At 35.1% G+C, this 11,823-nt stretch overlaps 1 protein-coding gene across 1 annotated transcript in view; it reads left to right on the top strand.

Moving 5' to 3' along the window:
* The window catches only part of LOC117114458 (early endosome antigen 1-like), a 12,810-nt gene extending 1,512 nt beyond the window's left edge, over positions 1-11,298 (top strand). Inside the window, exons 2-13 of the mRNA XM_033258128.1 lie at positions 659-754; positions 2,142-2,242; positions 2,983-3,060; positions 3,872-4,060; positions 4,891-4,983; positions 5,720-5,831; positions 6,247-6,311; positions 6,854-6,945; positions 8,462-8,710; positions 9,213-9,432; positions 10,409-10,498; positions 11,170-11,298. Of these exons, the coding sequence (XP_033114019.1) occupies positions 659-754; positions 2,142-2,242; positions 2,983-3,060; positions 3,872-4,060; positions 4,891-4,983; positions 5,720-5,831; positions 6,247-6,311; positions 6,854-6,945; positions 8,462-8,710; positions 9,213-9,432; positions 10,409-10,498; positions 11,170-11,298 (1,514 nt within the window). The remainder of the gene's footprint in view (positions 1-658; positions 755-2,141; positions 2,243-2,982; positions 3,061-3,871; positions 4,061-4,890; positions 4,984-5,719; positions 5,832-6,246; positions 6,312-6,853; positions 6,946-8,461; positions 8,711-9,212; positions 9,433-10,408; positions 10,499-11,169) is intronic.
* The last annotated feature ends 525 nt before the right edge of the window (positions 11,299-11,823 follow it).

Genomic DNA, 11,823 nt, shown 5'->3' with positions numbered 1-11,823 from the left:
GAGTTGACTTGTGGCCGAGTTAACTTGTGGCCGAGTTGACTTGTGGCCGAGTTAACTTGTGGCCGAGTTGACTGTGGCCGAGTTGACTGTGGCCGAGTTGACTTGTGGCCGAGTTGGATCGAATTCAGGCCTAGACCTCTTGCAATGACAATGTTTATAAGTTGACCCTGACTGACTGAAATAATTGCTGGTATTAAAATAAGTAAAATTTTATTTTTGACTTATATCACCAGTAAAATTTTAGTTTTATTTTCTCCTTTGTCTAAATGTTTTTGGCAAAACTATTTGCTAAAATAACCCTTCTAACAATTTATAAAAAAATAAGTTTGCGAAACAAGGTAAAATATGTGTCTGCCTTTAAAAAGTAAAGCTGCTTTATCTACGTAGGCCTGCACACTTCCTGTATTGTATTGTAGTACAGTCGCAGTCCAAATGATCGACGCTCAAACATTTGGACAAAAAAAGGCCTAGGCCTAGCTATGGCTGGCTCGGCCCAGCTGAGCTTTACAAAACCACCCTTTTTAATGCTGAATATTCATTTTGACCTTTAAATCCTACAGCATATCAAGCACTGTACGCAAGCATACTCTGTGTATCTATTCTGACCTTCAATTTGAATTTATATTCATCGATTTAAATGTTATATTTTCTTTTAAAGCATGTGCTCCTCCAGTTGGAAAATATGATCTTGCGATCCAACAGAAGGCAGCAGCTGCTAGTTTTGAAAAATCTGACAGATTTAAAGTACCTAAAGGTTAGTTTTATTTTCCATCAGATATAAATTCTATAATAATCTTGCTAACAGAGACAGACAGATGTGAAAACATACAGTAGCCTCCTTGGCAGAGGTATTAAAATACAGTTGAAACTACAAGAAAGCCCTGTTTAGACCATCACATTTTTTTTTTTGACAAAAACATTTGATATGCATAAATATAGTGATAATGACATCATATACAGGCACATCATGCAACAAAAATTTGATAGTCTGCAACGCTTTACACCCTAGAGCCGAATGCAAGCCTAATAATAATTAATAATAATAATATTAATAATAAGATTTATAAAGCGCACAAATCCACTGCAGTAGTGATCAAAGCACTACAGGAAGGAACAAAAAATTACCATGAACCTTAAAGCTACAAGAAAAGAAACACCACACCATCACCGCACCGTTTACAGGCAATTTAAGGCACAGTAGCCCGCCTATTCATTACTCACAGGTGCTCAAGTAATGGGAGTATCTTAACTAAAAGAATTAGCAAGCAAGCAAAACAAACCAGAGAACTAGGAAAAAGCAGCCGACAGCAGATGCGTCTTGAGAGCTTTATTGAACAAAGCAGTAGACTGACATGAGCGAATATTTATTGGCCTAGCCTAGCTAGCATTGGCTTTTAATTGGAGTAAAGTGACTGGGCTCCTTGAATAAGATCCTCACATTAAGATCTACAGTAGGTGGGTTAAGGAAAATTTGTGCATCTGTTCACCTGTTAACTTGCATGTTGTATGTAAAGTCAGGTGGTGCTGTGTTGCGGCTGCTGCAGGACCCAATCGGCCCCAGCTCAAGTTCCCAATTTCTGAAAGTTTAATAATGACAAATAAGTGACCCCCGCCCCCCCCCCCCACTTTTTATGGTCGGAATTCCTACTTTTTTATGGTCCTGATACTGCATCTAGTTCGCTTAAAACCCAGCAAATGCAAGGCTAATCTTCCAAATAATACCAATTTTCATGGGTTTTATAAATGTTCATCAAAATCCTGTTTCTCCGTAATTGCGTTCACTCATCCTGTCAATAATATTTAGTAACTTCATTGCAGTTACGGACGATCTGCACATAAGACGAACATGACTAAGACGACCTCCTGTTTTTCAATCGTAAATTTCTATTTTAAGCCCTGTCTTATACTCGAGTATATGGTATTTAAAATAAAGGTAGTATTATAGCCAAAGTACACAATCATTGTTTTTGTGACTGCCATTGGACTTTCCAGTGAAACCGAAGAAGACATAGTCTCCTTTGAATGACATAAACTGTGGATGATCTTTTAAGTCTTTGTCTATGGCTTTTATTATTCAATTTGAATTATTACTTTAGTTTAGCCTAGCCTAGACTTACCAGTAATCTCATTGATTTCTTCAGAACCACAGAATGGCAACTCCACATTGCATTCATCATTATCAATGGATTCTTTGCTGTTCGAAAAAACACCAATCAAAAAGTTGTTTGATACTGAAAGTAAGGTAAGTAATACCTCATTAGCAGAAGCGTGGTGATTTTCTTTTAATACTGAATATCAACTTGAACAGTTGGAATTACTATAATTATTTTTATCATTACATATTTATTAATGAATCAAATTACATATAATATGGTCACTGTTTTTCTTTTAATAATCAAATTTAGAATATTTTCATGTAGTATTTATTTGTTACTTGTTGTTTGTATGGCACTTTTCCTTTCATTAATACTAAGCTCTGTAAGTTTTTACCTGGTCATTGAGTCCACGGGCTTAAGTGTTGCTGCCATATTGGCGCAGTAGTAGGCAACCCCACCAGGTACCCATTTATACTCCTGTGTGCACAGCTAGGGATTGAAACACCGACCTCGAGATTGGGAAACCAAAGCGTCCCCCCTGCACCGCAGGGGGGACGCTTCTTTTCACATACTGTATTATCAATTGTCTCCCCTTAGTCAATGCCAATGGATATCACCATGTGCAGAAAAATAAAATTATGTGTGTTTAAGAAAGTTCATCCAACCAGATCTCCCTGGCTTACTCCATCTTGGGACCCCCGCCAGTGACTATTGTTAGAAATTGTTAATTGGATCAATTTCCTAAGCCTGTGCATTCAATGACATCCAATCAGAATTATGAATTAGTTTAAGACTGGTTGTAACAATAGCCACTGTAAGAATATAATCTGCCAAATCTCTATACTTTTCTATAGTTTGTGTATTTTTTTTTTTTTTTTGTGTGTAGAATTCTATGAAAGGAGGAAAGAGTTTTACACCATGCCATCCTGATCTGAATCGGCAAATTTTAGATTTACAAAAAGAGGTATGTAGAGTAATATGCTATGGACATTGCTGTATCTATAGGGTGCCACCCCCAGAAAACTTTACAAACCCTCCCCATTAAAAATGTTTAAGCAAAATATTGTCACGCTAAAAGCACCAACATGAACATCATTCTCCTCAGCTGTAATGAAACTTCTTATTATTGCTTCTGTGTTCTTCCCCTAACTCCCACAGTGAGAATTTGTGTTCTGACGACCTCTACTCAGGGAGTTGACATGTAATAAAAAAGAGAGCGGAGCTTAGCTTAGTCGGCTAATCTGGTGGTAGCCACTATGTGTGCGCTGAACTGTGGAGGTCTCTAGGTTCCCGGTTCAATTCCCATTGCTGCCTCTCCTTGTGTTTCAACTAGAGGGCTGAAATACAAGTTACAATAGCGCACCGTCTTTCGGATGAGACGTTTAAGCTGTTAGTCCTGTGTGCATTATGGCCCATGTGCGCGTTAAAGAATGCAGTACACTCTTCGGTAAAGAGTAGGGGATAGTCTCCCGGTGTACTGCCCAATCCCCACCAGAAGGACCCCACTTCTTCTAGACTTTCGTAGGCTATCCTTGGTGTTTACACCGAATAAATCCAATCCAATACAAAAGTGGTATTTAGCCCAATCATTTTAACTATCACAACATGGTGAATCGCAAAGTCTTGTTAGGAATGTAATTACATCAAAGCATGACTGTCTATTGGATGAAGATATAAATATTGCCTTTATTGTAATGTTTCTTTGTGTTAAATTTTTGCATAACTATCAAATCAAATACTATAAATAAAGAAAACCAACAAAATTTCGTTCTTAGATAAGACATCTTCTACAACAGCGAACTGAGCAAGACAAGCTTCTGAACAGCAAACAGGCTGAGGTGACAAAGCTTGACGGCAGACTACAAGCCACCTTGAAGGACAAAAGTGCGCTAGAGGCAGGCCTAGCTACTGCTGAGAAGCAGCTATCTAGTATGAGGAAAGCCAAAGAGGTGCTTATGAATAAGGTACCTTAGGCTGGCTTTGATGGCCTGATTCTTGAAAGATTTATTAACTTGAGACCTAAATCTTTGTCCACACTATCAAATTTTCTTTGACAAAAAACTATTGTATGCCCATATATAGTCATCATGTGCCTATATATGGTCATGATGTTATGTCATTATGACCATATTTATAGGCATGTCAGATGATTTTGTCAAATAAGATGTGTTAGTCTGGACTTTAATATAAAATCAAGATAAAAAACACTTTTCTATTCTTCAGGCTTTTGGTTTTAAAATACCTTAAACTCTTTTCACTCTGTCAAATTTGATGTGACTCAAAGCTGTTGTATTCCCATTTATAGTCATGATGTGCCAATATATTGTCATATTTAGGCATGCCACATGTGTTTGTCAAATAAAATTTGTCTGGACAGGGCAATAAAATATAGTCTGGACAGGGCTTTAGGAAAAGTAGTCTGTGCTGTGCTCAAGGTCAAGTGTTTTACTAGTAAAATCTGATCAGACTTCTTGCACAACCTATTCACAATTACTTGATCTGATAGTGTAGGCTTCAGATGTCTGATCAAATAAATTGTGTGTTTTCATCAGATAAAGTCTCAGTTATTTTTTGTTTAATTTAAAGCTCTTTCCACACTATCAAATTTTGTGACAGATGCCTGTGATTGGCCCAAATATGGATGATTATGACATCAACATGCCCATATTAGGAAAATTAGAATTGTTACAAAAAAATCTGATAGTACAGACATAGCCTTCAATCTAATAGTGTTTTACAGTTAACGATGGAGCCTAGTATCAATTTATTGAAAATTGAGGTGTTTGCATTTCAGGTAGATACAGTGGAAAGCAATGTCCATAAGAAGCAGGAGGAAATGCAGAAACAACTTCATGAAACAACAAATAAATTGAAACATAAAGATAAGGTATGCCAGAGAAGATAATCACTAACCAGTTTTATTAATTACAACTCATAAATATGTGGCGTGGTTCTTATAAGCTTCTACCAGCCATAGTTTTTTTTTTTTTTTTGAAGGAAACTATTGAATTCAGGTCTTTTCTCCAATTAATGACCACTCTTGGAACTGGTGTTTTCATGGTCTTTAGCAGCTTTGGTATCTAATTAGAATAATTTATTTCTTTCTTTATTAAATTTCTCTACCTTACATAAATGAAAAAAAAAAAACCAAAAACATGACATGTTAGGCAGAGCAAAACACACACATAAAAGTCCATAAAAACGCTGGTCCCGGACCTATAAAATAGATGACAATAAATAAAAGACATTTCCTAATATGGGACCATAGAAAATTGGTTTTGAATTGTATGTGGTCTTTAATTGGAGGGGTCATAAATTTGAGAGAGACCTGCATTTAGATACTCAAGTTTAAGAGGAGACGTGATGAATTTGTTAAGCTGTACTGACCGAAAGATTGCTGACCTCATTCCATGCGAAACACAATGAGGCGTTTGCGAACAATAATTTTTAAGTACGATCCAGTCAGATTGCCACCTACAGTCAGCAAACAGCTTTGAATTGCTATTCACTTCAAACAGAGTGTAGATGTATTCGTGGGCCAACATATCGTATGCCTAGCTTCACTTGCTTTTGTCGCTTTTTCTAGCAGCGTGAAGTAAATGTTATTTATCTATACTCTGTAGGAAATAAGCAGGTTAAAGGATGAGTTGACAGGTCAAGTGCGCCACCTACAGGCAGACCTAAAAGAAGCCTACAGCAAGGTGCAGGCACTGCAGGAAACTAAAGATATTCAAGGTATAGTTCCTTAAAACTTTTGTTTTTTCATATCTCTTTGTGGACTCTGTTTAGTGTAATATTTTTCAGATAATTGCAGAGACCACATACACAATTGTCAGTAGCATTGTTTCCGTAGTGATTTATCATACTACATCACTGCTAATGACATAAGAGGTCATAATTGAATAAACCTTCCTATATTTATATCGGCATGCTGAGTAAGTCAGTTTAAGTACTGAATACAATGCAAGAAATTTCTTATTCTTTTTCCTCAAAAACTTACAAACAACTTAGGTTTTGTGCATAATAAATGCATGTATTTTAAAGTTATTTTTATATTTTATATTTATTTTAACATTATTATGTATTATACAGTATTAAATTTATAATGTTATAATTTTATTACTGCTAATATTATATGAATTTGAATCAGAACAACTTACAATTGATGCTCAGAAACATACTGAAACAATCGAAACACAAGCCACACAGTTACAGGTAAGTTTCTTTTAAGTAACTTTCGAGATTCAAGGTTCATTTATTGACTTGTTCGTAAAAAAAAAATAAATGTATATTAAAATGGGAATTTTTTGTTTGATTGCACACATTGTCAAGTACAATTTAAAATACTGTATATTAAAGTATTAAGTAAAGCACAAAATAATGATATGCAATACATATTCAGTGTTAAACAGATATTAAGAATCATTGTTAAAATTATAAAAGATTAAGTAAAGCACAAAATAATGATATGCAATACATATTCAGTGTTAAACAGATATTAAGAATCATTGTTAAAATTATAAAAGATCTTAATGTAAAAAAATACAATCATTTAAAAATTAAAAAAGAGACATCAACAAAAAAAAAAAGGGTTCCTGGCAAAAAATTATTAAATTTTATACTGCACATTTTACCCAGTTTTTATCTTTTTTTAATTTTTAAAATTTTTTTTCTAATAGAGCTAAAGTATTGCAAACAGTATAGTTTTTCAATGAATCACAACTTCATGGTTTAAATTTACTAACACATGTTTGCAGGTGTTGTCTGTTGAGAATTCAGATTTAAAAAGCGTCATTACAGAAGTTAAAGAAGACCTGAAGAATGCCAAAGAATTCCTCAAAACTCTAAGGTAAATTTTCACTTTTAAAATACTGCAGTTTATTTATTTTTTTGCATTTTGATTGAAATGTTATCTTTAAAGCTCTATTTACAATCATTTTATGCAAGAAAAACATGTGAATTGCCCATATATGGCTGTAAAATGACATAATCATAACCATAAAAAGAGCAAATCACACATTTTTCACATTAACCTAGTGTGGATAGAGCGTAATGCAAAATGCTTTTGTCTTGTAGACAAGGGAATGAACTGTAGGCTTCAAGAAAGCGCATGGAATCTGAACGAACAACATATAATGACATAATCATGCCAATATATGGGCACATCACACATATTTGTCACATTTAACTGGTGTGGACAGTGCTTAATGCAAAATGTATGGCTGTAAAATGACATCATCATAACCATAAAAGGAGCACATCACACACATTTGTCACATTAACCTAGTGTGGACAGAGTGTAATGCAAAAATGCTTTTATTTTGTAGACAAGAGAATGAGCAGGAAGCTGCAAGACAGTGCATGGAATCTGAACAAACAACATATAATGACATCATCATGCCCATGTTTCAGCACATCACATACATTTGTCACATCACACATTTGTCACATTAACCTAGTGTGGACAGAGTGTAATGCAAAAATGCTTTTATTTTGTAGACGAGAGAATGAGCAGGAAGCTGCAAGACAGTGCATGGAATCTGAACAAACAACATATAATGACATCATCATGCCCATGTTTCAGCACATCACATACATTTGTCACATCACACATTTGTCACATTAACCTAGTGTGGACAGAGTGTAATGCAAGATGCTTTTATTTTGTAGACAAGAGAATGAGCAGGAAGCTGCAAGACTGCATGGAATCTGAACAAACAACATATAATGACATCATGATGCCCATGTTTCAGCACATCACATACATTTGTCACATCACACATTTGTCACATTAACCTAGTGTGGACAGAGTGTAATGCAAAAATGCTTTTATCTTGTAGTCAAGGGAATAAACAGGAAGCTTCAAGACAACGCACAGAATCTGAACAAACAACATATAATGACAGCATCATGCCCATATATGGGTACATCACACACATTTGTCACATCACACACATTTGTCACATTACACTATTAAATGTGGACAGAACTTGATGCAAAATGCTTTCGTCTTGCAGTCAAGAGAAAGAACAGGAAGCTTCAAGACAGCGCACAGAATCTGAACAAACTACATATAATGATGTCATCATGCCCATATAAGGGCAAAATCACACACATTTGTCACATCACACACATTTGTCACATTACACTAATGTGGTCAGAACTTGATGCAAAATACTTTCGTCTTGCAGTCATGAGAACGAACAGGAAGCTTCAAGACAGCGCACAGAATCTGAACAAACAACGTATAATGACGTCATTATGCCCATATAGGGGCAAAATCACACACATTTGTCACATTACACACATTTGTCACATTTAACTAGTGTGGACAGACTTTAATGGAAAATGCTTTTATCTTGTAGTCAAGAGAATGAACAGGAAGCTTCAAAACTGCGCATGGAATCTGAAAAGACAATCAGCAATCTTCAACAGCAACTGACTACTGCTGAATCTGAAATCAAGACTCTGAACGAAAACATCACCTCCTCTGAAAAGAGATTGGAGAATGAGGTTTTAAGGGCAGAAGAGGCTGTAACAAGAGCAGACGACGCAGTGAAAGAAGCAGACAATGCTGTGAACCAGGTTGCTACGTTGACAGAGAAGTTAGAGATGTGAGTTCTAAATTATAAATAGAATTCAAATGAATCAAAACTTCCAAAATAAACTAAAATCCACAAGAATGGCTGGTGAAGAAGTGAACGGTAATCATTCAAAGAGCGTATTTTTGTAGCCAATCACAGAGTAGATTCCAGTTGTTTACATTTTTAATAGGATTAATAATTTGAATATTAACATGTTCAAACAACAGTGGAGACATATATAAACAGAGATTTGGCAAACTTGAACTTACATACAGTACTTTGTAAAAAATCTCATTATATCATGACAAATCGTACACTGTAAATGCATTGTGATGAATAGTGAGGGCGCCCTCCCTAACCATAAAGCTTTGTCCAGAATATCAAATTTTTTGGACAAAAAACTGTTCGATGCCCATATATAGTCATGATGCGCCTATATGTGGTCATGATGTGATGTTTTCACAGGGCTTTAAGGTAGGCAGAGATATGTTGGTAAAGTATATGCTTTGTTTTAATTCTCCTCACACACTAGGACAGAGAACATGATGAACGAGAATTTGAAAGCCTTGTCTACCAAATATCAATTACTGGAGGAAGACTACACGGCATGCCAGCAAGACCGACAACAAGAAACGGAACAACTCAGGTTTGAGCTTGACGCTGTGTACAGCACGTCCTCAGAGATAGAGGCCGAGCGCGACAGCCTACTTGAGGGGAACAGGCAACTCATGGACAGCGTAGAAAAAGAACGAGTGAGTGAAAGATATATACACTAGAAACCCTCAATTACAAACCCCGATTTAAAAAATTCCCGATTTTACGAATGTAAAATCAAGGTGATGACGTCATAAAAAGTAAAGCGAAAATAATAATAAAAAAAAAAATCCGCTCGAATTGTAACTGTTATTAGCATGCATACAACACAACACACCATACTATACAGTACTATGTAATTCTCAAGTGAAGGAGGCCCTCTAACAGGCCTCTTCAAATTCAGTGTTTTTTATGGCTTCACACATGTGCATGCGGCAGATTTTACTTGTCTTTACATGCCAGTGTAAGTAGTACCAATGCAAATATATAGGAATTTGGGTCAACCCCGATTTTACGAATACCCGCAATTACGAACGGCTCTGGGCCCGTGCCGTACGTAAATGAGGGGTTCTACTGCATTGTGTTTATTTGAGGGAAAATATATGCCTGCGGCATTTATTCAAGGGAGGCGCTTATTCCAATTGAGAGGGCGTTAAGTGTGGCGTTTATTTATAGCAGGCCGTTTATTCAAATAATTAAGTTTATTCTCATTATTATTATTATCATTGTTATTGTTGATGTTGTTTTGGTGAATTTTTTTTTTACTATCTTTAAATATTATTAGGCCAGGCCAAATATAAAATTATTTTGTTTCCCATGTACAGCGACATTTTGTGGATTTTTTTCTTTACAATGGTCCTAGGCCTAATTCTAGGGCTCATTGATAACCATTACTCATCCCATGAATTTTGGTTGGTAATATGGTAACAACAAGACTAGAATGCAGGGTTAAAGTATCAAATTTATTAAAGGTTGAAACATTTGATATAAATAATATATTTTTTTGATATTAATTAAGAACAAAGATCACACTAGATTATCATGATTTTGTGGGCTTAGGTGAAACAAAATTTTTTGAACTTATTAAATGAAAATGTAGGACTCCATTGAGTTTATTAATTGGTTTGTTCTCAGGAAGTTGGAATAAGACTGCAGGAGCAATTAATGGCAGCAGAGCAACGGATAGAAACTACAAAGGAGCAACATGAGGAGTACAAGGAACAGGTACAAAAAAAAAAAAAACTATGGAGAAAAATTAACACAAAATCCAACAAAACAATGACAGACCTATTGCGTAAAGTAATGGTGGATTGAGTCGAATAGCTTGTTGGATGAGATGCTTGCCTTCTATTCCCAGAATCGTGGGTTCAATTCCGGTCACAGCAGAACTTTTTCTCACGACTAAAACTCCACTTCTCCATAGAGACTTAGTTTATAAAGCATCGTTGAATCCTGTATTAAAGTGCCTAGTGTACTTGCTGTTGGGTGTGAAGGAAATAAATAAAAATAAATAAACTACTTAATGGCACTTTACTTTTATGAATTATTTGAAATCAGAGTTTTTCTTTTTAATTGATATTAAGTTTGGTGTGTAGAAACACCTCCATAATTGCTATGTAGTACGACCATAAGATCTTTGGTTCGAACCCTGATGGATGCAGTACATTATTGTATAAAATGTGTTATCCCTGTTTAAATAATTTTGAATTATTTAATACTCACAATTTGTTAACCAATTTTGGACATAAAGAAATATAATAGTCCATTAAAATAATATTTTATTATCTAAGAATATCTATATTATTTGTTTTATTCTATATGGATATCATTTTATTTCCCTTTTCATATTTTTTGTAAAATGTATTAATTTTAAATATATTTTCATATTTTTCCAGATGGAGAATGATTTGCTAGTTTTGAGTGAAGCCAAAAACAGTCTTCTAATCTTAAGTTGTGAACTAAAAGAAAAAGTTAAATCACTGGAAGAAGAGAATCAACTTCTTCACAAAGATCTCTCACGGTAATTGCATCTTATTATTTATGTATGCTGATGTCTAAAGACCAAGTCAAACAGCGTTGTACGACGCAGCCTGATGCAATTTGTTATCTTGTCGTGTCTGCGGACCCGATAGTTTGCATCGGGGGAAGTTGCATCATAGACTATTAAACATTAAACATTAAACAGCTCAAGACTGCTGTAGAGTAACCCCGTCTTTATCATCTTTACTTTTTCACACTGACTTCTCATGATAATCTAAGATAACCAAAAGGTCCACTGATTTATCTCAGGTAAGAAAGTATAATACATACTCAAAGTATTGAAATGCATGCCATCATGTTGGGATTCAATATTTTGACATTAATTATATCATGAGGAATGATGACATAATTAATGTGGAAACATTGAATCCCAACACAATAGCGTGCATTTTGGTACTTGGAGTATGTATTATACTTTCTGATCTAAGATAATTACAGTATTTCTTAATATTCACAAAAATTTTTTCCAAACTGATACAATTGCAAAAAGCAAAATGAGTAAGATTGCA

This window comes from Anneissia japonica, unplaced genomic scaffold (genome assembly GCF_011630105.1).
Source record: "Anneissia japonica isolate Jap-2015-1 unplaced genomic scaffold, ASM1163010v1 scaffold1374_len1023071_cov147, whole genome shotgun sequence".
In the NCBI taxonomy this organism is placed as follows: Eukaryota; Metazoa; Echinodermata; class Crinoidea; order Comatulida; family Comatulidae; genus Anneissia; species Anneissia japonica.
The sequence above is the reverse complement of the archived record's forward strand: the minus strand, read 5'-3'. Positions and strand labels throughout refer to the sequence as shown.